This window comes from Streptopelia decaocto (genome assembly GCF_964273445.1).
Source record: "Streptopelia decaocto genome assembly, chromosome: 1".
NCBI lineage: Eukaryota > Metazoa > Chordata > Aves > Columbiformes > Columbidae > Streptopelia > Streptopelia decaocto.
In genome coordinates this window covers 149556903-149584643 of record NC_138663.1, presented here as the reverse complement: position 1 = coordinate 149584643, position 27741 = coordinate 149556903, and the positions used below count along the sequence as shown (strand labels likewise).

The 27741-nt window shown below is 39.1% G+C and overlaps 1 protein-coding gene across 6 annotated transcripts in view; it reads left to right on the top strand.

Annotated features, from left to right (window-relative positions):
- The window catches only part of MCF2L (MCF.2 cell line derived transforming sequence like), a gene marked incomplete at its 5' end in the record, with an annotated part of 155769 nt that overhangs the window by 68344 nt on the left and 59684 nt on the right, over positions 1-27741 (top strand). For all 6 annotated transcript variants that reach the window (XM_082045242.1, XM_082045238.1, XM_082045237.1 and 3 more), the window contains one exon: positions 19352-19435. In XM_082045242.1, coding sequence (XP_081901368.1) covers positions 19352-19435 — 84 coding nt within the window. The remainder of the gene's footprint in view (positions 1-19351; positions 19436-27741) is intronic.

The following is a 27741-nucleotide window of genomic DNA, read 5'->3' as shown; positions in this document are numbered from 1 at the left end:
CAAGTAGCAATATTTAATGTGGAAAATGAAGGTAATGCTGCTGTTAAAAAGCTTGGTCTCCATGCTGCTGTCCTGAAAGGGCTAGGAAGCATCCCAGGAAACTGGAAAAGAAGGAAAATGTCTGTTGCTTTAGGTTGATTAAAATCTCAGGGACTGGCTGCTTTTTCAATCAGGTAAGGGCATAGGTTTCCTGTTTGCTTCCTGGAGACTGGAAACAGGACACAGTTCCAGCTGCTCTGTATCTTCACTGTAGTTGTTTGTAGATGTTACAACAGCTATTTGCAGGTTAGATTTTTTTTTAAGAAGTGTTTTATTAAAGGTATCACTGCCTTTTTTTAATTATACAAAAATGTTTTCTTAAAAATTCTGTATCTATAAAGTAGGAAGATCAGGTGTGATCATATGTTGTGTCTTTCCACAGAGAGCAATGTCAGCTTTCTCTTTTCTCTGTTGATTGAATTTAACCAAGAATATTGCACTGCTAAGCACAAGGGCTGAGGTATTTTGTTCTCTTGTTGCAGTGAGATTTTATTTTTTGGAAGGAAGTGAATTTCCATCCAGAACCTGAAGCAGCTCTCCAGGTTAGCTCTTCAGAAGCAGCCATTCAAAGTGTGTTTTCCGTTCTTTTTGATCGGTGGAAAATGAGCTTTGCTTACTCTTTGCTGATGTTAAGTCTCCTCCTTTCTCAACGGAACTGTGGAGTTTGTTGAAGCCCAGGAGGGTGAAAGGATTGGCAACGGGAGAAATTGAGATACTATTTTGGGAACCTGTAAGTGGAGGGAACATTGAGCTTTGAGGATTGCTTGAAGAATTTACTTGCATTTTTTCACAGTTTTCCCATGAGTGGGGACTTGATGGGTTGCATAGCCACAGGCAGCATGCTGCAGCATTCATGCCTTGGCCACAGAAATGCCAAAACATGAGTCAAAATCTGACTTGAAAAGTAAGAAGCTGTTAAGGTGACAGTGGCATTTTTATTCTATTTGTTTTGCAGGTTTAAGCATTTTCAAGTGTAACCTCACAATAATGTAGGTCAGATTTATGGAGGGTAAGACTTAAGGCTGATGGCCGACTCTGAAGGATTTTGCCTATACTCACCAATCTAAAATGACAGGTAACTGAGGTGATCTAATAACTGTAATTTTTTTGTTTCACTGGGAGCTATGAATGATCCTCCAGTACTGAAATATCATAAGAACTTGTCCAAAAACTGCCAAACTGAGTATTTTAGAGATGTGATGGAATTAATGTTTTCTGTCTATTAATTTTATCTCATATCAAAAGCAGGTTTCTCTTCTCTCTGTCCTGTTTGCTCTTTCAGGATTTTGGGGAATGATGATTTCTGCAAATGTTCTTTTTCTTTCCTTCCTTTGTTATAAATAGTTTTGCAGCTTTTATCTGTGCTCATCAGAGTTACAGGAACATCTGATATTTTTGTTGGAACCAATTCTCCAAAAATTTTGACCTGAAAGTACACTGCTTCCTGAGGATCTTGTTTATCTGAAAAAAAAAAAAAATTCTGTGTACTTTAAGAGTCATAAAAAGGGTTTCCTATTGCTGACAAAGTTTTATATTTTGAGTGTAAATATAGTTGTGATTGTGGCACAACATTTAATTTGTTATAGCGGTCTCTGTTGGTTTCCCTTGCTTTATGGAGTGATGTTCTTACTAATATATAATATTTCAGAATACAGAATAAACCTGTTTTTCCTTTCTCAAGTGCAGTTGCTCGCTGTTTCTGTTCTCTTTATTCACTCTTGAGTTATCTTTCTATTGTCACTAAAATCCACATCCATTTCTTTTTCTTACCTCTTCCACTTGCTCCTTTAATCCCACCGCTGCTATAAAAATTGATCTCATCCTCTTGATTTTTGCGGAATTTTAGTCCTACCTTCTATCTAACATCAGTGGTGTTTTGATTTCCTCCTTTAATTACAGTTTTCGATTCTTACTGGACTGGTGACCCAGGAGTTCCCTCTTCCTCAGCTCAGTGCACCACGAGTAGTCACACCTGATCTCAGGCGCTGCTGTGTGGAGAACGGTTGCTTGTGAAGCTGGAAAGGTCACATCCATTTCTTTGTTGACTTTTGCAGCAGTGGACAGATGGAACTGTCACCACATACTCCAAGATAAAGTGTTTTATCAGCTCCTGCATGATTAAATTTGTCCTGAAGAAAAGTCCAGTTTTGCCTCTCTTTGAAATGAGAAAACTCAGTAAACCCTGTAGTCCAGTGAAGGAGAGGCCTATGATTAAATACTTGTGGGAACTTGTTTAGAAAGGATTTGTAAATAGAAAAATATAAATTGATTGACATTTCAGAACACCAAAAATATATTATTTTGAAAATAGAAATGGAGATAGAGATGTGTGATAACTGCATGTAGTGACCAGGCTTCTGTCATGGTTTTGGAGAGAAACTCTACACGTAATCTTGAGGTTGGAGAAGTGCCGTCACTGATGGGATGCTACACGTCTTTTGTTTTTTGTTTTACTTTCCAGATATGTGGTATAAAGGATGTGTAATCTTCAAAGCTTTGAAGTTTATTATTGTCTTGCAGTGCAAAGTGTACTTTTAAGATGTAGTTCCTCAGTAGCTTTCCTTACATTTCTTTCTGGCAATATATTTTTGAAAGATTGCAGGTTCATCCTATTAATTGCACAGCATCATTCACTTTGAAGTGCTCCTGCAACTATTGGTGTTACCAGCATGCTCTTTTTCATGGAAGCAGCGTCTGTCTGTATGGATGGCAGCTTTTATTGTTTTTTGCTGACCATGAATTTTTACTGCTTGTGCTTGCTTAAATTTAGGTTTGGATGTGATGCAGGGACCTTTTTTCAATGACTTAGCATCCAAGTTGAAAACTGCCAAAGCTGTTTTGTTGCTGTGTGGAGATTTAACAAGCTGCTTTGTGCAACGGATTTATATAAACACGTGTGTGTGTATGGTTGCAGAATGTGTATATAAACTCATTTTCAATGCTTTGGCATATTTTTATTTAAATGAGACAGAATTGGTAATTTTGAATGTTTGATGACCTTAAAAGCAATGCAACCTTTTTTGCATTCATTCTCTGGAAAAAAAATAATCAAGAAGGATTAGAAGGAGAAAATGAACAGGGCTTTTAAATGGTGTAGAATGGTAAACTAGATGCCAACAGATGATGCATCGAATTGGCAATATCTTCAAAACTCTGATTAGAAATTCTGTGGTTACAGGTTTGAGTCAGGTGTATTTGCTAGGTTTTTGGTTTTTGTTGTTGTTGTTTTGGGGTTTTTTGAGAGATAATATACATTTACATTATGCTAAAGATGATCCTATAAGGATAGGTTTTGTCATGCTGAATCCCAAGAAGTGCCACATCATTTTATTTATGTGCTTTTTGCTAAGAACTGCACTGCTGAAGGAAAAATACATTAAATAGTTATACTTCAACATTGAACTTACTGAACTTTAATATATGTTACCATGAATGTTGCCACCCTTAAGCTGCATGCTTGCACATGCTTTATTAAGCTGGTAGAGTATCTTGTATATTTAAGACACAGTCATAGCTTCCTTCTTGGGGTTTCCTGAAACCAAGGTGACAGGGTTCTTTACCCTCAGTTGCCTCCACTGCATCCTCTCACAGCTCCCACAGCATTTTCCTCTGCACTGTGGGCTGAAGTGGCAGGGAGAGCTTAACCTGAGCATGGAGCACGAGTGGAGGTGAAATTAATTTCCTTGCATTTCTAAATATACACATGTGCCCACACAGATTTTTCTCAGGTGGGCTGTTGCTCCCATGTGTTTTAATACAGCTTAAATTTGTCTCTAAGTCTTGTTGCTGACATGTGTGCCCACATATCATAATTTTCCTCTCCGATTGTATTCCAAGCTGGATCATGAAGGCTAAGGAAGGGTTTTTTTCTTTGACTTATTTGTTCATTCTTGCTGCTGTTCTCTGAAGCATACAGCAAGGAGACCAGGTGTTATAACTGTGGAGCAAACATTTATCCCCCACACACACTCCAAAATAAAGTGCTAAAATAAAAAGGCATTTGGTTACTGGCTGGAGCCCTATTTTCCCAGGAGGATGTTTCGTACTGTGCTTCACAGGACCCTGTAGCATCTCTAGCCCAGTGAAATTTTAAGTTTTCTGTGCAGAATGGAACTGCTAGAAGAAAATCACCTTTGTCTAAAATACCATCTAACCATGTAGCTGAGGCCAGTTTTCACAGAAACATTCGGTGTGGCCTACTGTCCCTCCAGCACAGCGAGGGCAGGCCCTGCGTCTCCTGTACAACCTCGCCTGAGCGCTCTCTGCTATTTATTCATGTGAGGTGTTCTGTCTAAGGACATTCTGATTCCTGAAAGTGGAAGGTGAAGGTGTGTCTTGTTGGTAAATATTGAAGGATAGTAGGGTTGAAAAAAAAATGCTATAATTTGGTGCTTTTGGCTATGCTCGTTATTAGATCGCAAGGGCCCCAGGAAAAACGTGTGTAATTGCAGGTCTTGGAGATCAGAAGCCTAGGAAGGAAGAAGCTAGGTGGGAGCCTGGAGGATGGAAATTACATGTATCTGTTGTACTAGTCCGAGAAATTAAATTATTTTTTAAAGTAGTACTTGATTTTTCACCCAAATGACTTGTTTCGCTGTTTCTTCTGCCCTGAAATGTGAAGGCAGAAGCCTGTTGGGAGGTGGTTGTCCACATTACCTACTACATGATGGGGCTCTGGAACAGGCATTGTTGATGGATTCAAGGGTTTATACTTCCACTCTGTAATGACAATGGGAACAAGCACAGCCAACACACTGTAGGTAGTTATTTTTCTTCTTTTACGTTCATGTTTTAGTTTTGTTTTGTTTTCTTAAGGAAGTAGCCAGCTTGACAAAATGTCAGGTTTCCGTATCTTACTTGAGTGCATGTAGATGAGGGTGAAACCTTTCTGAGAAGGGCGTAGCTCCTCTTTCACTTGGTTTTAATCTCCGAAGGAAGGCCATAAAACTACTTCTCCCTCTGTTTGCATGTTTGGAAAGCACTCCTATGCCTGCTTTGTCATTGTGTAAAATTTTGGACATCAAGAGTTAGGTTTTCAGCCAAGCATATTACCAAGGACTCTCACTAGCAAATGCTTGAGACCAGCTTGGTGCTGGTAAGTAAGAAAAGAATTATCAGTGCATATACTTGCGTATGGTATATCACATCTAGTAGGATTTCTAGCTGCTCTGAGGCTGTTCTTCCTGGAGCCACATTGTAGTGCAAGAGCTAGAAATAAAATTGTGATCTTTGTCTGAGGACAAGTCAAGATACTGATCTAGGAGCACGCACCTCCACCAAGTTGGTTTGGTGACAATCCTGGAAAGGAGGGAGTACCGGCTTAGAGCCGAGACACAGATCCTCTTTCTGACATTGTGACAGGTGCTGTTACCTGATCTGAGAGAGGTCACTTACACCATCTCAGCTTTCACATGTGTATTTACATGACTTGTGGGAGCGGTGTAAAGACTTATTGAATAATTTTGAGCTCTCTTCAAAATCCAGTATGCTAGTAATGACCTATAAAATACAGAACGGTTAAGTAAAAAATTTCCAAGGAGTGTTATTCCTTTTAAATCTACCTTTAATTAAAAACATCTAATATTGCTTAGGAAACACTTGTGTTTTGACATAGTACAAAAATGTAATGGGCCCCAAAATGAAATAGCAGAATTTAAAATAAATTAGTTCTCTTATATTCTTCAGCTTGTGTTTTAATGCCATGCAATGAATAGACCTGCTTATATGGATGGTAGATTAATGATAATACATCTGACTGGTTTGTGTTTATCACCAGTTCCTGCCCTGTGGCAGATGAGTGGTGAGAATACAGATGTGGGGCACTTTGGAAAATAACCTCTGGTGTGGTCTGTGGGTGACCTGGGTTTGTTTGGGTTTGTTTTTATGGGATTCGTTGATGCCCAGGAGTCCTGAAGCAGAAGTGGAGATTTTTCCCCATCTGCAAATGGGATTTTGTGAACAGATGTAACCATCAATCCAGGCTTTTTATCCTCACTGTCCTCTTTCCTTGACCCCTCTTGTTGGGAAAGGCTACTTATAGCACCGTGAAGTGAAGAAAAACAATCCGTTTGTTTTCATATGGTGGTTGCTGTCACTCCCACTCATTGGGTCACTCTTTGCATTAGTGAGTCTTGTAACTAATCTCAAGAGTATTAATTAACAAGTAGTTTGCCACTGGACAATTACTTTAAAGGATCAAGTAAAGCAAGACAGCTCAGCATTCATGTCTGAAAATCATATGGAATACTTTGGTTCTAGTTGATTTAATCATCTGTGGCCTTATTTCCTATTGTCTTGTGAGTAAGATTTGTACATATTTCAACTTACAAAATCATGTTAGTAGAATATGTGTCCTTTTGGCAGCTACTGCTGTTTTGGGTTGGCTCCTTCATAGGGAACAAGTGCTTGATGGGTTTACTACCAAGGAAGACATCCCAGTTCAGTTCTGCCAAAGGTGTGGGTGAGAATTCCCTCACGAATAGGAAATGCTGGATGCATTTCAGGGAACTTTGTAACCAAAGGTTCATTGGAAAGGGACATCTGCCCCTTCGGCAGTTAATTTCCCTGTGTGAAGTAGGGGTGGGTGACAGAGAAAGATTATGATGATGGATTTACTGGATCATTGTTCGTTAAAACTAGGGGTCTTAAAGGGAAGTTCTTGAAAAGGCATGCTTAGGATTAATTTTTTAATGCAATCTTACCCCGATAATGCTTGAACAGTGTGTGTGTTCACATTTAAAGCAAACAGCTTGCATCTAATGCATGCCAGCACTTCATGCAGGGAGACAAGAAGTGGTAACCAGCAACTGGTGAGCCCTTGGGAAGACCTCTGAGCCTGCTGACAGGCGCAGTTGCTCTGCATGTAATTTGAAGAAAGGTATTGTGTCCCTGGTGGCCTGGCTTTGACTGAAAGATGGAGTTTTGCGCTCTCATTTTGCACAGAAGACGGGCTCACAGATAAATAGGTCACTGTCTGCGGAACTATTTTGCACTAAATCGATTAGAAGCAACATGACCTTAAGCTTCATCTCTTTGCTCTACAAAGATATTGCTGAATTGTGGCTTCTTCTGAAGAAAAGCACAGGTGTGTCTAGTTTTTCAAGTTATCTTAGTTACTTGACTGCAGGTTAGGCAGGAACTCTGTTAGATAATGTCCTGCTGAGGAAAATAGGATGTGTTTTAATACAAAGGCAGAAGTTGTACACTTTTTGTGTACATTCATATATAATTTATTGTTCCAGGTGTGTGTGTTTTCTGTCCTTGTGTAAATTTGCAGTGTATCCTTTTATTTGCAGATATATTTCTTGGTACATGAGACAATCTATTCCTGTATTTTACATGGAAGGCACTTTGCACAGGATTTGCTCACACAGTGATTATGGCGATCAGAACCACTGCTAAAGCTTGCAAGGAGAATTTGCTGCTGCAGAGAGCCGTCCTGCTGTTCCTGAATTACAGTGGGTTTTAATTTTCTATTCATTGCATTTTATGTAAATATCAAATACATAATTTCTCCTGATTCCTATTTGAGGTAGGGTAAAAGGGTAGTTTCTTTTGCGGGTTACAATTTGGCATCCCCTAGTTGCTAGTATAGGAGAGTTAATGTAAAATGCATTATTTCTTAAATTCCTTCGGTCAGAGCTTTCTATAGGAATCTTGTTTCTGTTAAGATATAATGAAACAGTGGAGATATTATTTGCTGTTAATAGTGCGGCTACAGTCCATTGCAAAACTGAAAGCGTGTTTTGTGGAACAGGGACAAGCAAAAATTGCTTCCTTATTCTGGTGCTTGAATTCACATTTCCAGTTCTGTTTTCTGCTTTTGGTATGCGTGACTGTTGCAGAGGACCAGAGAAGGAGCACTGAGTCCATGGGCTGGTGTTTAACCTTCCAACGTTGTTGCTTTTGAAATGTCAAATTTAAACGAAACAGGTATGTAAAGGGTGGATCTTCTTACTAATATTTAATTAGTACTACTAATTAAATTATCAACATGTGAGTCTGAGTGCTCTGCTTCTTAGTAGTGCTCTGTGATACTAGGGGTGATACCAAAAGGCATGCTGCTTAGGAGGAATGAATGAAGGATTTAAGACAAGTGAGGCTAGCCAGATGGAAAGGGTGGAGGGATTAAATAGCCTGAGTAACTTTTGGTCTTTACGTGCATCCTCATCTGTGCTGAGAGGGGAGGAGTGGATTTAGGAAACAGATTGTTATGGTGTGAGAGAGGGGATGTCTGTTTTACACTGCAGAACCAAGGAGTGTTTTCTGTCAAATCACGGTGGTGCATAAGGAACCATGCCAGGACTATCTGCTGAGTTTCAAATAGGAGTTTTTAATCTGTATTTGATTACTGAGAAATAAATGAGCAGGGCTGCTTTTCTTAGCAACTATCAAGGCCTGATTTTTCATCTGTTGACTGCCATCACTCCTTGTTGGCATGCTCAGTGTGCCAGAGGTTGCTCCATCCCGGTGATCTGTTGAAAGATTTTTTGTGTTCAAAGTGGACCAAGGGTCTGTTCTTTTTCCCAGCACTGTTCTTTCCTCTTATTCCTCAGTGCTATACAAAGCAGGGGGGTTTGTGCCTACAGTCCACAGAGGGGAGGGAATGAAAGCAGAGAACTCAGATACCCATCTTTCTGTTCTTAACCCTGTGAAAATTTCCAAGGAAAACTATGTCGTCTTGGGGAATTCTGTTGTCAGTTCACATCAGGGAGTGAGGGTAGGGAGGCGGCAAAAAGGATCACAGATTCACAGAATGGTTGGAATTGAAAGGATAGATAAACAGAAAAGAGAGGATGGGTTTGCAATATGGGTGCAGGACTCAAGTCTCTGTTCTTCTTAAAGACTGCGCAGGTAGTTGTGAGCAATGCTGGTTCTGGTTTTCAGCATCCAAATGGGGGTGAAAGAATCTTCTGTCTTGTAGATACATTGCAAGACTAAGAAGTTTCTGACACGATTTGGGTGTTGCAGTAGTGCATGTGGAGCCAGCACTGCCCGTCTGTGGCTGTGGGTCCCCAGGATTTTGCAGGTTCTCTCCAAGGGACAGGATCCCACAGAGGATCCCTTGTGGAGGTTCTCCTAGTTTTCTTTGTAGGTAGAAAAAAGGTGGAAGGAGAATGACTGGAGTCCCAGCTGAGGTCTGATGTGTGTGCTTGTAATTGAAGGGAGTGCCTTTAAAATCTGGCTGTCACAGGCATATTTGTGATTGACACCCTTCAGCTGCTGGAGTAAGGCCCAGCACAGGGGAATGAATGTTGCAGTGGATGAATTGCTGTCATTTGCTGCATCTCAGTGTTAAGAACATGCCGAAGCTTTATCTGAAAAGAGGAAAGCAAGTCAAGTTGGTACTGTGCTTGTTTGCCTATCAGCCAGGTAGGATTTCATCTTCTCAGAGCTGTAGTACTGCAGTGGGAACAGCTCTGCTACTGGGTGATAGTCTGGCATCCTGCAAAGTTGTTATTGCTGAAGTGTGACCCTTCTGGAGGGTTGTGAAGAGTTCTTAGGTAACAAATTATTGGCTGGATCTTTTTAGAAAGTGGAGATGCTTCATCATGACTCTGGGAGATTTCCTCTTTTCTTTGGAAAAGTTGTTGCCTTCATTTTCTTTTTTTTTTGTTTGTTTGTTTGTTTTAATTTATTTTCCAGAAAATTGATATACCTTGTAATAAATGTATGGTTGTAGACAGATTTTATTAGCCTGAGGTTCAGCAGGTCTGTCAATGTCACTAAATTTTACCCTATTCTATATTCATTTTCAAGTCAATACACTGAATTTAGTACACAATTTAGTTTGTATGTGTTCATTTGCTGTAATGCCATGATATCTATGTTGGAATTTATCTTTTTTTCAGGACTGTGAAGTGGGCTTGGGGACTTCTCACTGGAGAATTCCTTCAGAATTACATAGAAACTTAGGTTGGAAGGGACTCTTGCGTAAACCCCTAGTCCTGCCTCTTGCTTCAAGCAAGATTAACATTAAATTTAAAGCAGCTTTCTCAGAAACTTGTGCATCTGAGTTTTGTATATCTTAGAGGGTGGAAATCGCTCAGCCCCACTGGGCAGCCTGTTCCATTGCTTGGCTCTTCCCATGGTGAATTTTTTCCCTTGCATTCAGCTGGAATTTCCTGTGCTGCAGCGTCTGACTGTTGCCACTCATCCTTTTGCCATGCAAAGTTTCAGTAAAGGCATTAACTCCTTTCTAATAGGTGTTGGCATCCTTTAAATACTAAAATAAACACTCCAAATTTCTACGGAGCACCTTGGTGGTGTCATTGAAACCTGGTACTTGCTGGGACCTACAGCCAGGTTTTTGAAGGTAATCCCCATTTTAAGACCACTGATGTAACTATTTTTTCCTCTTTGTTTGGATTTTTGTTTGTTTATTTTAACCTGGCTTCAGTCTCAATGAAGGCAGCAAGGTCAAATGAGACTTCAGATGAGAACATCCACCACCAGGGAGGTTCAAGGTTGAAGTTTGCTCTTCAGCCTCTTCACTGCACATGATGTGTGAGAGATTCTGCCTCTTATCATTACCGTGTTAACCTGAAATGAAGGAAACCTTAAATGTTAGTTTCCTCAAATGTTTTTATAGATGCTGTTTCTTAGGCATTTCTCTAAGTATCAAATATTCAGATTTTTTTTTTCATTTACGTGTCTTTGCTCTTTAAAATGCAGCCATATTGCACTTATGTTTTGTGTGGAAGAGGCAAAGTCATAGAAAATGGAAGAGTAGTCACTCAAGGTGTTTTTATAATCCCTTGTTTCCTAGAGCTTGAGGAACTGTACCAAGCAAAGCTCAGCTTCGCTGTACTTGGGCTCATTTTCTGGTTTTATGTTTAGTTAGGTGAGAAATTGTCTATGTCATCTAGTTCAGAGTAAGTGATGTATCTGTTGACTTCTCAGTTTGAACATGACAGGGTTTTGTTTGTTCTGAGCAAGGATTTTGTGTTTCACTTGAGACGATTTATGGACCATGGCTTCTCTTGACAAACAGCAAATTGTAACTTCTTAAATACGCATCTTCTTTGTACTTGGCACACACAAAATAGGGATTTGTTGTTGTTGTAGGAAGCTTAAGTAATTCCCTTGTATGCCCAAAAAGGCAGATTTTTAAGAGAAAGTTGTCAATATTTGTACTTAAAGTCTAACAAAATAACCTTTCAAAATAGGTATAACATCCAGCTAGACTGTTGCACTTACAGAAACAGAATCTAATTTTTTTTGCAGATGAGACACTGACATAAATACAAGAAATTATATCTTCTTAGATTTGTTTTGCACAGTCAGTTTCCATAAAAATAACTCCTTGCTTGCAGGGCCGGAGCTTTATTTTGCAGAACTTGATTAGTCTTCACAGCCATGTGCCAAATCATGTGTTGTTTAAAGTCTTATCTTGCTTCCAAAATATCATACCAAAATACCATTCTGTTCAGCAGAATTACCAAGTACTCATGGTCCTGCGCATGTTGGCTTTTCAGTTAAAGCTTTGGGGCGTGCTTTGAGATACATGTTTTTCTGTAGAGGGAGGGTTGAGAGCAGGAGGTTTCAGTGGGGAAGAATCTTTGGTTTTGTTGCCTGAAAAGATGTCCACTTTAGCATATGTGTTTAAGCTGTGTGATTGCATCATTAGTTTTTAAGTCACGCTGGAGATGAGTACTATAATTTGCATGTAGTTCTTCTATTTAGAGTTGATCTTTCCATTTTCCGTATTTGTAAGACTTCCCCTTCTTTGCAAGGCTTTAGTACTTAGAAAGTAAAATTCCCATGATAATTTTCTTGTAGCATTAAATCGTATTAAGCGCAGTTGGCAAAATCTAACATTTTTGTTATTCTGTGGAGGCTTGCTTGTCAAATTACTAAGTGGGGCGCATCTGGGTCACTTGCCTTCTTATCGCTTGAGTGCTGGCTAGGGGAATATTCCCTGCTGCTCAGGCTACATCTAATATTTTTCCATTAAAAAGAAAAATTGCTTTTTGCAGAATCTGCTGCTTGTAGGCAACTAAGAACATCTGATACTTTAGAAATAATTTTATACTGTATGCTCAGCATGATTTGCAGTATTAAGTAGTTAATGTTGCCGTGGTTTCGGCAACATTTGTTAACCTTGTTTTGGGGCCCTGGTTCCCAGCAGTCTGAAACTATCCTGCAAGAGCAGAAAAGGGGTTGCCAGGAGGCTTGGCTTTCTTCAGGGCACCCTGCAATGGCGATGGGAGGAATGTTATTGTTTCAATAGTAAGAGCATGCAGTATGCACCAGGTAAATTTTTACTTTTAGGTAGGAAGTCCATGTGACAGTGTGGCTGCCTTTTATCTCTGTCCTTTTTGTGGCTAATAAAATCTATGCTATGTTACGGCTGTGTGGCATGATTCAAAGTTCCTCTTCCCTCTCAGTTTGGGAAGTGAGTAATTATGACTTGAAATAACACAAAGAAAATTTTTCTCACCAAAACAGGCTAGGTGAACTTAAGCACTATAGGGAGCAAAAGTGTGGCAAAACAGATTAGATGCTGTAAGTGGTAACACCTTCAGATTTATTGCAAAAATTACAAATCTTCTCTTCCCACCCTCCCCTTTTATCTTGTTTTAGATTTTCTTTAAGTACAAAGAAACACTAAGTCTTGTTGTTGATCCTTAGATTGACTTCTTTATTACTACGTTGTTTTCTTCTAGTTACAGATTAGCTAGTATTTGAGCAATCTTGTAAGTCCTACCTAAAATTAAAGCTGATCCCTCAGAAGCTGGAAGAGGGGGGATTATATTTCCTCTGATGTTTGTGCTTTGAGGTGATATTATTTAGGCAAACTGAGTCAAAGAACTTTGCTGCCTTTTGCAAAAGTGGAGGTGGAAGAAGGAAGAGAACAAAAATAAGTACATCCTTTGACATGCATAATAAATAGTCAAATCGAAAAATTTTTGAGAAGAGTTTGAAAGAAACCAAAATCTTGGTTGGATCTCAAAGTATGCTTTTGAGCAGGTATTTTGTAGTTTGAGATAAGCAGATGGGAACTATTACACCTCTTGACATCTTGTGCCAGCCCAGCGGCACTGCATTTGCTGTACACCTCAAAAAAATCTTTAAAAGACGGACCAATGATTAATATCCCTACCTGAAACCAAAGCATAATTCTTTTTTTAGTAGGTAGTCCTGTGCCAAATCTCCAACTCTGTGATCTTAAATAATAAACAGCTAGATTTTTTTTTTCTTTAATTGTAGCTACAGAAGGCAGGAATTACTTGGTTAAAGCAGGTGGTTCAGTAGGCATCTATATAATGCAGAGATTTTTTTGCTTTTCTGTTATTTTGCCCATGACATGTTCCTGCCTCTTGTATTTTAATTCTGGAATTGCAGCCTTTCAGAATTATTTCTGTGATTCTAATCTGTGTGTCTTCTAAGTAGTTGTGGTGTTCTTCAGGTATAATTAAATAAGCAGAGTTACCAAGTTTCATTTCAACTGGGTCATTTAAGTATTACCAGAACTTCGGGATTATGAGCAGTTCTGCAGAAATATTGTGGAGTCTGAAAGATCTGAATGGTCAAGGCTTCTGATGCATGAGTCATTCAAAACACCACTCAATAAGTGTCTCTGTCCACTCTGCATGGGCTTGTAATAGAGGGAACATCACGTGGATTTGGATTTTCTTTAGCAGTACTGCTTCCAAGTCTTGACTCAGCTAGATCCTTACTTAAGACTGAAAATGTATGGGATTCTGACCTAGCCTATTTGTAGCAATGGGCTATGCAGACATGCGGTTCTATGCATATTGTGGCATAGGCTATATGGTCCTAGAAAATGAACTGTGGTTAATAATGACACAGAAGAATAACTTTTACAAAGCATGATTTGCTAAAACCTCAACTTGAGCATCTCTTATGCCCCAGGGCTCTGGAAAGGAAACTGTCTTTTCTGACTGGGAGAGGAAATAGGAGATGTAGCTGTAAAGCTTTTACAGGCAAGATGGTTACATACCTGTACATTTAAAACATTTTTTGGACACCCAGTGCCATATGAAGCTGTTTGGAGCTCTAGGTTGCTTTATTTCTATTTGTGCTAGCAACTGGGATGCTGGTGGAGACAAAAACCATAATTCTTGCCTGCTTTTGGGATATTTTAGCTGACCAGAAATGCACAAGTTATGAGAGAACTGTTTTACTTCGGTGAAAAATTCCTTCCTAACTACACTTCAGCAGAGAACTGTGTTTTGCATGAAAATTCCAGAGATTTAATCACTGACTTTTCCTTGCCCCTTGTTTTGATGGCAGTGTAGTCAAAATATAAATGAACTCTTCCGCAAGATATTTCAGTCTGGTGAGGTTTTAATACTTAGTTTATGAACATTTTAATGAACTCCTGTCATGTCACTCCTAGGTACTAGAGAGAGTTCAGAGAAGGGCAAGGAAGCTGGTGAGGGGTCTGGAGTACAAGTCTGATGGGGAGCAGCTGAGGGAACTGGGGCTGTTTAGCCTGGAGAAAAGGAGGCTGAGGGGAGACCTTATCACCCTCTGCAACCACCTGAAAGGAGGTTGTAGCATGGAGGGGGTTGGTCTCTTCTCTCAAGTAACAAGTGATAGCATGAGTGGAAGTGGCCTCAAGCTGCACCAGGAGAGGTTCAGATTGGATATTAGGAAACATTTCTTCCCGGAAAAGGGTTATCAAGCATTGGAACAGGCTGCCCAGGGAAGTGGTTGAGTCACCATCCCTGGAGGTGTTTAAAAGATGCGTCGATGAGGTTCTTAGGGACATGGTTTAGTGCCAGAGTTAGGTTATGGTTGGACTTCATGATCTTAAGGGTCTCCTCCAACCAAAATGATTCTGTGACTCTATGATCAGTTCAATGAGTCTACAGGTAGCACGTGGACCTGAGGAGCTCAGTCTGCAGCTGTTATTTCTGAGCACACCCAGCACAGAGCTTACAGGCATCATCACTATTCAGCAACATTTAAAACAAAAAAAACCCCACCAGTTTTAAAACTGGAGAGCTCTCCTGGTATATTGACTGGCTGATGAGTTTCATGTGGCTTAGCACAGAAGCTATCTTCACCAGCTCTGCTGCTCTGGCCCTGCCTCCTTTGGGGCTACACAAAGGAACTGACTGTTAGTGATGGTGGTCAGGGGTGAAGATGAAGAGGGAAGAATGAGGAAATGAAAGGTTTGCCTTGGGGCTGAGAGAGATAAAGGGATTGTTCTGAAAGTCATTATCTTGCATTTATAATTACCAGATGGGAGGGTGCTTTAATGAAGAGATTTTTTTCAAAGTAAGACCCCCTTCATAAAAGGCATTCAACTCTTTGGGTGGGTAGGCTGTTCCAGAGGAGAAACAAAACAAATCCGGTTGAGGAAAAAGTCCTTATTTCTACAGTTTAAGGCATGAATTTCATAGAAAAGCTATAGACATGTTTTCAGGAAGATCTTGCTGACTTAGCAAGTAAAGGGAGGAGGAAAAGTTATTGGTAGTTTGCTTTATGGTGCACTAGTGGGATCTGTGCTGAAAGGCATAATAGTGTTCATGTGTGTACAAACAGGTTGGCATAAAGTAATGACTGTAGGATTTCATACAGAACTACTCAAAGGGAGGTGTAATTCCAGCTGGCTCAGTGGGAATTGGATTAAACACATTACAAGAGGCTCGTGAGCTGTGTCAGGTGGCTTCTTTTCACGTAATGTAGGTACAATCCATTCAGACTCCCTCCAGCCTCGTCTTCTGTGAAAATGGTTTTGCTTCAGCATGTCAGGCAAACTCCCAATGAATTTTGTTTGATCAGAAAAGAAAGAGGAGCCTTTTACCGATAAGTGAAAATCCTGACTTGAGTGACACTGATCGTTTTCTCAGATCCAGGTTTCATCAGGGCTTACTGGGACCAGGTAATTCAAGCACAAGTTATCTTTGTGCCTTCATGCTTACATCTGTCATCCTGATCGTTTGAAATGTAGTCAGAGGCCTTTGATAGGATGGGGTCAGGCCCTTCTCAGCCATCTTCCTCCATCAGAATAGGCAGGACTGTTAAAGCAAGATTTAAAATTGGATTAGAGTATTACATATCTCCAAGACTGTGGTTCACATTTTTAAAGATAAAGACTTTTTAAATAAGAACCACATACTTAAGTGAGTCCTTTATGTTAGTAAAATGAGACTTCTATCCTCTCCTACACTTATAATTTAAATGCTAGATAATGTATTTTTTAAAGGACCTCCAGTTGCTGGCCTAGGAAAAAATATTTCTGCATTCCAAGCTATTGTATGTGTTCAGTATTTAAAAATAATGATTAAAAAAAAAGCAGTAGTAACTTTACAGGACCTTATTTTACTGTTTATTAGCACCCACAATATTAGATGCATTAGAAATCCTAGGGGCTTTATTTTAAGCAGACTACCCTGGAAGACACTTTAAATGAGCTCTTCAGGAAAGACTGGATATTCTAGCATGTTTTGTTGTGAGCATCTCCTTTGAGCCATGAATTTTAGATACAGTAAAACAGACAAACTTTTAGGTATCTGTTTGGAAAATACTATGTAAAGCAGTCGAGGTTGAACAGGAAAAATCATGGGCTGTGTAAGTATTAATGCCTGTAAGTGTAAGTAGAGTTCAAGCCTATAAAAATTCCTTGGAAAACAGTGAACAGATTTTCAGTAATTCTGTGTTTTAATGTGCACTTAATTAGCTTTACTGGAATGGAAATTGTCCCTAAGGACTTCAGCAGGTAGCAGGTTTTCTATTTAAAGAATATTTCCAAGAAATTATTTTCCCCAAAGTCCACGAGTGATAAACTCCCTTTTCTAAAGGGATACTAAAATACAAAGGAAATGATGCAGAGCGATGAGTTTTTACAATTGCATCTCCTCTGAGAGGAGACATGGTTTGGAGAGAGATTTCTGCCTAAATCTGTGAGCACTGATACTGTGTTCAGGTGTATTCTGTCAAGTGGCTGAATGTGAACTGTGCAGCAGTTCCCAGAGTTGCATTTTCTCGCTTTGTCTTGTACCACTATATTTTCTCTCAGTTGTTTCAAATTATTGAAAAAGTCAGCTCTAATCTTAATGCATATTCTGCTTCTTGACAAGTGTCATGAAACCGGATCAGCAAGAGCAAGCTGAGGAGAGGGCTGAGCCTTGGTGGAGGAGAGAGCAGCAAGACGGGCTTCTGGAGGTTTTCCCTCTGTGAACAGGCGGAGTGTGCTGCTTCTGCAGTTGCAAACACACTGGCTCTTAAATCTGAGTTAAAACTGAGTTTAAAACCAGGGGGGAGGAAAACACTGTCTTTTCAGTGAAACAGTATCTATCCACACGGTTGTGGGCTGTCCTCTACTGATTGCAAAAGTTGCTGTTCCTATCAGAGGGGATACTGAGGCAATCAGATCTAGACTTGCCTATTTACCTGGCAGAAGTCAGGACCACAATGGGATTGATCACATGGATACACGAGGAAATACTGATTGTTACGTATCTAGAAAACATAGAGAGTTTCCCTAACTTACAAATATCTTGCCCGCTTGAATATGTGGGCAAATATGTGCGTCACATATTTATTTGCATATGCAAAGCACACCTATTTTATTACATGCATATGCTGCAGTAATGCAGATAATTTCTGTCTGTGACTTTAGGCAGAATGGCATATTGCAAAGTGATGACCTTCTTTTCCCTTTTCCTACCTCCCACCAAAAAATTAGGCATTGGTCCTGTTATAGGTTATATTCAGGTAAATGGGTCCAGCTTCAGGCACTGGCTTGCAGAATCAGGGGGTGTTTTGTTTAGTTTCTTAAACACTGCTGCAGGAGGGCTCCTTCTATTAAAAAGCACTGACAGCAAAAATAAAATCTAGAATTCTTTTCCCTCGGAGGTGGTCAACTCTTCCGGAAATGACTTGGTCATCTGAGATTGGGCCTTTGAAAGGTCTGTGTTCAGTTTTGTCTTAACACAATTACGATGATGACATAACTGAAGGTCTGGATGAAATATGACTTAACAGTTAAAGATATCCACTTACAGATTTGGCAGCATGGTATGCAGAGGTCTTCTGATCAAGCAGCAGTTCACCGGATGCAGAAAAATAGCTCTAATCTTAGTGTATGACCTTACAAGTGGTCATGGGTCTTTCCCTGCCAGACTGGCCAAAAGAAAACAGAGAAGTTCTGTTTCCCAGTATAAGTTGTTGCTTATATGGAAAAAGTAACTGAAAATGGAGGGCTTTTTTGTTGTTCTCAAATAAATACAGTTCTTGGAATTTTACACACATGAGAATTGCTTGTAAAAGTGAGCAGCTCTCCTCCCAAGATCTATTATAGCGTTTGAAAGATCTCAGTAACAGCAAGTCCCTTCCTTGAGGGCCAGAGCTCTACTTCTGCTTGATCCGTTTGCACTTCATGGCAAATGACACTTCTCCTTACATCACTTTTAGGTTTTTACTTACTTTTCCTGTGCATGCTCACAGTGTCAGATTTGAGTCTATCTTATTGGCGTTTCAATGTACGTTAAAAACAAAACTTATTTATACAATGCCAGATTAAAAGAAATATTGAAAACCAAATAATGAAAGTGCTAGGTTATCCCTTCACTGCTTTACAATGAAGCTAAAAATGTAGAATAATTAATTTTTAGCAATTGCAAAAAAGTAAAACTTCTCATTTTTTTTTTTGTAAAAAAAGAAAAAGAGGTCATAGTTTAATGAATGAGGCAAACCATGAAGTCTTTGTTACAGTCATTGAATGTCAAGTTTCTGCTTGACCTCTGGAAATACACTTGGAAATACCTCTGTTCAAACACTGTGGCAAAAAAACTATGACTCGGGAAAGCAGTATGTTTGTTGTGCATTTAAAGTGGATGGGCTGAGATAAAAGATGACTCAATGCTTTTCACAGTTGAGGTACGAGTGTGTGTTGTGTTCAATATGAGCTTTCAAGTCTGTACTACCTACCGTATTGAACGCTGTTGCTTTAAAGTATCTGAACACTAGACAGCAAGTTGGAGGGAACATAAGTTTCTCCTATGAGTTGAGAAGGTTTTAATAAAAACTGAATATCTAAAATATCCACTGTTTAACGTCATTCCTGAGGAATATTTGCTCTACAGTGTTCAGTTCAGTGATACCCTGTACTGCTTCTGAGTGTCAGGAAATCCACATTTTTCTTTTATCAATATGCTCTTCAAAGAACAGTTTGCCCTTGGCAAACACTTGAAAGACTCCAAACATTTTCACATATTTTTTCAAAACTTGGACAGTTTTCTGAATATTTGTGTTCTAGGGTTGATTTTTATCTCTGCTGTGAAATTTTACACAAAATGACTTTGCAATGCAAATTTCTGTTTTTCCTCCACAGATGAAATCATGCATCAGGATATCATCCCCCTCTATGCTGCAGATATTCAGGACCAGTTAAAGAAACAGTTTGCTTACCTGTCAGGTAAGACTATGGTGTTCCCTTCTACAGTCATTGCTCAGGTGTATGGTTGGGCCTGTTATGCATTTATAGTTTTTGACTTCTCATATAGGAGAAAATCATATTTTATGAGCAACTTAAAATACAGACTACCAAGATGTGTTATTTAAGGATTTATGAATATTATTTTTTTTTTAATGTATAATAGAGATTTTATAGTTCATTTTCCAGGATAATGGGAGGGAATTGAGGGTAGGATTAAAAACATACAGGGCAAAATAAATAAGGTAGTACTGACAAACCCAGTACAGGAACATGTAGTCTCCTAGTCAGTGCTAAGGGAGCTGTGGGTGCTTCCCCTGAGCTCCCCAGTGCTTGCAGCTAGGACAGGGCTCAAACACCAACCTGGAACTTGTCTCTGACCTAACTGAGCCCTTGCTGGGAGCTGGGGATTGCAGTGTGGACATGCTGGTGGTTGCTGTGGTCTTGCAGTCCTCAACCCACAGGCTATGCTGCTTCTGGCTCTGCTGTCAGGTTTGATACTGAAGGCCAAGCTGACACCTGGAACTTGACCAAAGTAGTGCCTGCATGAGCACCATGACACCATGTTCCCCCACAGCCCTGTTGCAAGGGTCAGGCATGTATAGCAACAACTTCTAGACAGGTTTTTTGGCGTGGTACCACTGCCTGCCTTTAGCAAAGGAACCTTCTTTTAGGCTTAAAGCCATCTCTAAAACAGCACAGCCATGTTCACACAGCACAGAGTGTCTTTCCCGCTGGACAACCTGTGCCAGATGGGTGAGGGGGGCATGTATTTATGTGCTGTGCAGGTGTCAGTTGCTGGGCTTGGTCTGTCTCGATGCTGATACCATGGCTGGCTGCTAATGGTGCTTTGCTCGCTGAGCAGGCTGTGTGTCAGGTGTCTGATAAGCTTCTGGGGTGGTTTTCCTCCCTGTAAAGGTCTTGCAGGTGTGTGGCAGTGAACTTACTGGAGTTACTGCCCTGCCCTCCCTCCAGTATGTACAGAGGGAGAGCATCAGTGGCTCTGCAGAGCTGCCCTGCTGCCTTCAGTATAAAGGAGATTTACCTCTCTAGGCTTAAGCTGGGCTTTATGACTGTTCCTTCCTTCTTTGAATCCCTCCCTCCATCAGATCGAGAGACAGAGGGGAATGAAGCAATGTACTGCTGTGCTTGGCAAGAGTTCATTGAATTTTGTTGTGCTTATAGTCGTTAATTATGATTGATTCCTGCCACAGAAGCTAAACTAAATGTTGGTCCATGGTACTATGTTCTCTGTGGGGTGATGGTAGCACTTGGAAATAAGATCGTTTTGTTTATGTAGTTGGATGTTCATGTTCCATTTGAGATGATGATGTTTAAGCTACAGTTCTCTTCTGGCACTTTATTTTTCTGACTTCCCAAGCTCTTCCTTCTTATCCAGGAGCAAAAAAAGCTTATAGTAGTATTATTCCAGAATCAACCTATCCTGGAAACTGCAAGTAAGGTTTACTTTTTTTTTGTCCCTTTGAAATGAGGGGAAAACTGATGATTACAGTGGATAAATAAAATCTCACTGGCTCCAGCTGGAGATTGTTCGCTTCTTAAGATTGTTGAGTTTGCACAGCCACAAGAGTCTTCAGCACTTGTTACATCCACTGTGCAGTGGAGCTTACTAAAAGCAGCCGTTTCTCATTCTGTTTTCTTCTACTTATTCACTCTCCTGTCTATTAGAAATCTGCTTTGTTTGCTTGAGATAGTAGGACAGCTGCGTACTGTGGACTGTGCCTGTGTTCTCTGCTGATTTTATTACTCTTGGGCAATTTGACTATTAGGCGTTTTCGTTTCACTTTGGACTTCAGTTCTTTTATGCTAATATTCTCTTGCAGGACACTGAGGGTTCATTTTCTGTGCTGTGACAAATAGTGTCGTTATGGGTTCTGTGAGAACAGAGCTAAAGTTTTAAAACTTGATTTACGTACAGTTTGTTTATTCTTGCAGTTGTGCTTACAAGTGACTTTGCTGGAGATGCCACTTAGACATTCACGGTGTGTGTCTTTGAAGGGGACTTTTTTGCTTACTACTAAGTTGCCTTGGAAATAGAATATTAGGACACAGCATACAACTCATTAAAATGAAATCTATCGATTACTAATACTTCTGGTAGCTAATATCTTTGCAGGTACACTAAATCCCTTAACATCTTAGATGCATTTTGGTTTTTAGTCTTTGGCTTTTTAACAGTAATGTGACAGATACTTGAGCATTGCTTTACTTTCTCTAATAGGATGTATCTAGGACTCGTGGGATGCTTGCTTGAATAGTGAATGAAGCCTCATCTGCTCCTGTGGCTAAAGGCTGTAGCTCTTCCCAAACCACTTTCTGTGTTTTGGTGTAAATCAGGGTCAATCCTTTCTCTTGGTCTCTTCTCCTTTGCAGGTACAAAGTAATTTATGTCCGTCATTCTGTTAGATTGTAGTAGAAATAGGGACATGGGAATATATGTAGGAGTATAGGGACAGACAAGTTAGGCTTGAAACAAAACAAAATAAACATTTCCATTAATACTTTAGTTTGCTGGTAAATAGAGCAAAGTGCAATTAGACCCAGGTGCTACTCCAAGAGTTGTTGAAGGCTCTGGCTCCAGCTCTTGCACGGCAGTGAGTATGCAGTTGTGTGTTCAGCATCAATCTAATGAAGGGGTGAGCTGTGGATTAGGTTTTTAATCATTCACTTAACAAGTTTATAAACCCCAAAGTTAATATTTTACTGCAGACCCAGCTGTTTACTTTTTCCCTTGGCATTTTTTCTTTATGTGGAACAAGCTTCTTATCTTTGCAAGAATTGTCATTACTTTTTTTTGTTATTGCTAGGCTGTATTAAACATCCTCTCTACGTGGTTCATTGTTTCACCTGTCTTTTTTCTTCCTTTAGTAAGTATTTGTGAAACCACTTCTTTTTCTGTATTGCAAAGGGTCTTCTGCCTTTTTTTTTTTTTTTTTAATTATCCTCACAGCAGACATTGAAAGGTCTATTTAAAAGTCTCTGGAAAATATATTCCTTACAGTCTTTCATTCACTTTTTTTATTTTCAGTCATAATTTTCTCTTTCCTTGATTAGAAAGTTGCTGTGTGATTGTCCTACCCAACTTTGCAACTCTCTGCCATTTCTCTATGTAGGTATGTTGAAATAAATGTAGATGAAGATGAGAGCACAGACAGTTGTGTGTGTTTGTATGCATCTTAAATCATACAAGCTATGTGATGTGCAAATGAGACTCTTGGCCGTCATAAGCACTGAACCAATTATTTCAACTCGCTTTTCTTTGGATGTCTCTTTATACATTGAACAACTTCAAACAAAATATTTCCATCACAGGAAATACAAATACAGGTTCATGTTACTTGCATTTTTGCCTGTAAATTCATAGGTTTTGTTCCTGCACTTGAAAAAGTTAGCATTGGTATGAGCTTTCCAAATGCTTATGTCTCTGGCCCTTTAAATTGCCATTCTAAATGATTAGATTCTCCTCAGTCTCTTTATTTCCTTTGCTGTGCTCTGGCTCTCTGCTGTGGAAATGACCTGAAAATACCGCACTGGTTCAACTGTTCCCTTTGAAGTATCCATAGGTACTGAGCCTTTTTGTAAAACTGTGTTTGAGAACACCTGAGTGGATCCTGTACCACCGCATACATTGCATCAGTTCTTTAAAAATATCAACTTGATTTTTGTTGCAAATACGTGTTCAATGTATGTTTTGTGTATTGGCAGTGGAAGAGGTTTTACTTAGTTTCTGTCTTGCACAGTTGAAGGCTTAACTGCTTGTTTATGTTCACTGTACTAAATCCACTGTTTTTAGAAATTTGTTTAAAAAATTTTTAGAAGTAGTAAAGGGGAAAAGATAAAAATAAAAGAATCCTTGGGTAAGAGATCTCCAGTTCAAATACATTCAGGTACAAATTTAGTTATTGAACTCGGATTTCTCGGCCTACTTGCTGCTGATCAACCATCCAAAATGCAGCTTGTGAAGTCATACAATTGAAACCTCTCTCTGGTTTGAAGGAAAGAATATTTTAATAAATGCCCCTTGATTCTGTTTTACTTTGCAAAGGGTATGTAATGAAGCTTTTATCCACTGCCTCATCGAAGCCTACATGTAATTTCGAATACTCCGAGTACTCCAGTTAAGTATATTATACAAGTAGAAAGGAGAAATTTTTATCAGAAATATACCAACATAACAGAGGAACTGCCACAACAGCAAAATGTGTAATAAGCTTTTTCCCTCTTTGACCTGAGGACCTCCCTTTTGACATGACTGCAAACAAGATTACTTTTACTTAAGCTAGGTCTTTTGAACTAAAGTTGTAGGTGCAAGTTGTTTGACAATGGTGATGCTCTTGAATTTTGTGAGTGAATATTGATCAACGTAGAGATTTTTTTTTTTCCTTATGGTTCCAATACCATTTCATTTGCATTATAGATTCAGGCTAGCAGACCTGTCTCTTTGCTCCATCATCATCTCATTATATCCATCTACCTTCCTTTTTGCAGGGATGGGCAGTGTGCTTTTGCAAATACCTTTTCTTACGCAAACAGGAGCTGAATAATTAGGGAAACATTACAAAATAATTTCCTGCTCTTTTTTCCTGGAAATCTGAGCACCCTCCTTTGCTACTCCCAAATTTTGCTGGCCATACCAAAAAGAACCTGCCATGTCTTTCACAGGGTTGTGGGGAATTACCCTTTTCTCTGTGTGTGTGCACATACGTGTGTTTTTAGCAGCTGTACAATTTGTAGTTTTTGTAATTTTCCCTGCCAGTGCCATTTCATGTTGAAAAGAATGCTAATTATTTCTCACTTGAGATTGTTTTTAGATAGGAAGTCACTAATATGCCTGTTGATTAGAATTTGTGTAAAACACTGTTGCAGTTTCCTTGGCTCAGCACTTCTGGGTCACCCAACCTGCTTAATAAAAAAGAACAACCCCAAAAGAGATTGCAACTGTGATGGGAAAATTTAGACTTAGCAGAATATAAAGAATAAATGCTAAATTACTTAGACTTTAGGTAAACTTCACCAGTCCCATCTCACAGTAACACAGATAGTTTACCAAAGATAGTTTTTCCACTTCTTTCATACACAAGATCACAGTGCTCTGGGTCCACATAACTGTAATGGTCAGTCCTATTGTTTAAATAATTGTATACAACAGTTAGGAACACAAAGTACTGTTCCCTAAGCACAGATCAGTCATTTTGCTATCTGACCTGTGGAGCTAATGCAATTCAACTTGTTTTTAAAATGCATATTTCTCTGAAATGCAGGGCTGTTGCCATTGTAAAAACTGGCTTTAGACAAAGGAACGTACATATATGTAGACGAGCTCCACCTAACTGGAGGTTTTCTAGAATTGTAAAGGTTTATCCACTGAAAAATTCCCACTTCAGAGAGGCATTTTGTGGGTTTTTTTGATACTAAATCTGTAAAAGAAGTTTCAGTTGAATAGGTTGCCCAAGTCAGTTTTAACTGAGTTAATAACAAGTTTTTCTTTAATGAAGGCTCATGGAAGTAGGGTGAAAGGAGATCTACTTACTTTCTTAACAAAAATAAGGGGTTTTAATATCCTTTTGGAAATTTAGTTTGGGAAAAAAAAAAAAGAGATTAGACTAAGAAAATGCTTTCAAAGAGATACTTGATTGTCTTAGGAACACATAAAACTATTAAATTCCAGTTGGGCAGGTCAGTGTATCTCACAGCTGTGGTTTAAATTTCAGGACTGTGAGCTAGAAGGGAAGGAGAAATAAATGATTTCCAGTGGTTATGACTCGGATAATGAGACACAGTCACTCTAGAAAAGACTTGAATTTATTAAAATATTACAGTTAAATCACTAATTTCTTGGATGGTGATTAAAATTCCATTTGCTCATTAAAAAAAATACTTTGTACAATTTGAATTATTTTCATGAGTTGTAGCACTCACAGAGTTCATCAAAGTATTCGTGGCCTTTTTTTGTAATTGGGTGTGTATAATTCTGAGGCGCTGGAAGGTTATTATGTGAATTGGTTCTAATAAGGTGTTTTAATTTTTTTCCTTAAACGTGTGTTTCAAGAAGGATGAGGGAAGTATAATAGTTCATTTTGTTACTCGGAATGCTCTCACTAAAAACAAAAACAACAAAATGCAATCAAGCTTCCTAATCTTTCCCTTTTGTCTCCTTCCCCTAAATTTTGTGGCCTGATTTACTTCTTAGAGGAGGAAAGAAAATCACATTTTACATAGCTAATTTCGGAATAAACTGTGCAATGCAGAGGTGAAGCAAGAAAAAGTGAGTCCAAATAAAGGAAAAAGTCATTCCTTGCTGCATCAGGTTCATTATGAAATAAAGGACACTTTAAAAAATGGACCTGCTTACTGCTTTTACTATTTTTTAATGCAGACATGATTTATATGTAGGATTTTTACTTGGTTAGATTTCCTGTGCCCTTTTTGTAGCTTGCCATGGCAAACTTTCATTTTGAAGTAGCGACTGCTTTGTTAGAGTGGCCCGTCTCCCATTGATGGCCATGTATTTAAAGCTGCAATATAGAAAGCTATTTCTATAGGGGAGTGATGTTAAAGCTGAAATTTTACAGAATTTATTATGTATAGCACTTCAGGTCACTCTGCCCTAAACTCTTTTCAGCAGTGAGGTCCTGATAAGGCAGTTGAGCAGCATTTGAAGGTATGCATGCAGGAAAATACTGGAGAAAACGATAATTGGTGAACAATGATCTTCTAACAGTACATGTCAGGACAGAGTTGGCTCCACCCAAGGTAACCATGGATGACTGTACTAGAGACTGAAAATTAATCAGCAGTGTCAAGGCAGGATGGCTCTATTTGCCCTTGACAATCAGTGGTGGTCTGGGAACTTCCTGAAGATCATAGTCTAGGCTTCTGCTTTTAGGACGTGTCCTGCAAGCTTACTGTTGTTCTTTTGTTTCATATGTCCTATTTATAGAAATGAAGTAGAACAAAGCAAGTAACCAACAGGGGTACAGCAAATAATGTATAATTGTACCTAAAAATAGATATTCTAGAGAGAGAAGAACACTTCGTGAGCAACAGAAATAATCATTATCATGCTTGAAAAATGTTTTTAATTATAGGGGAAAATGCTTTGGTCCTGAGAGCCTGGTTATAAAACAAAATAGTAGAATCAAAATTGGTCTTAACTCGCATTTGTGTTATGAACATATATATAGCTAACATTAACTGACTTAATGTTGCCGTGTTCAGATGTGTTGGAAAGGTTATGTTTGCAAACTTGTGATATTTGCATAATAGTTGCATTTGTTGTCATTTAAATGCATCCAGAGCACATTATTTTCTGACGTAGTTTGATTTCAAGAGCTGCACAGTGGTAAGCACCATATTGCCTGTAAGCTGCTAGACTGAAGTCAGATTCACCACAAATTAACATAAGGATGCTATTTGAGCTCTTCTGATTATGTGTGGTTTGGAAGGAAATGGTGGTTTCTTTTATCAGATGAATCTGAGCTCAAATATGTTTCCTTTTTTTTCTGGTGAGGTTATATGTAAAGGCACTTGAAGTGGTAACAGTACACTTCAATTTTTACAAGTCACTGTTGATGTAATGATCAGACAGTGTTGTTAATATAGTTTACAGCTGATTTCTGCACAATCACCAGATTTCAGGGCTGGAAAAAATATCCTTATTATTTTGCCACAATAATTTTTGGCTGGTTTTCTTCTCTTTTCTTGAACTGTCAAGCAAGCATAACTTTCAAGCAAGGTATCCTTGCCACCCTGCAAGTGTTAACTTCATGTGGTTGCTAGGGCTCAGCAAGTCCTTTGTCCAGCCTGTCCTTATGAAAATAAACTTGCTTAAGTCATGAAACATTAACATTTTGTATTTTAAAATGTGTGTGAAGCACATTTGAAAGTAGTGTAAGTGCCAAAAAAGATACAGATGGTATGTAGCTCATCAACAGCCATACTTCGGCATAGGTGTTAGGCTCTGCTTTAGCTTTTGTAGGTGATTGGAGAAGTTGAACAGGATATTTTGGTTTGAATCACCTTCTCCCAGTTCTTCTAATGTTCTGCCACTTCTTTTAGACTGTCCTGGAAGCAGAGCAGCTGGCTGAAGGAAGGCAGGGGTTGCAGGAATGAGTTCAAACTGGTGAGAAGGTTGAGTTCAGTTCAAGATAGAGATTCACCTACTTAATTCTGGATTAGCTTTTTTTATTAATTCAGTTCATTTATTTCTTCAGACTGGTTGTATTTACATGTGGTGGCCATTTATCAAAAGAAAGATGCACTGCCAT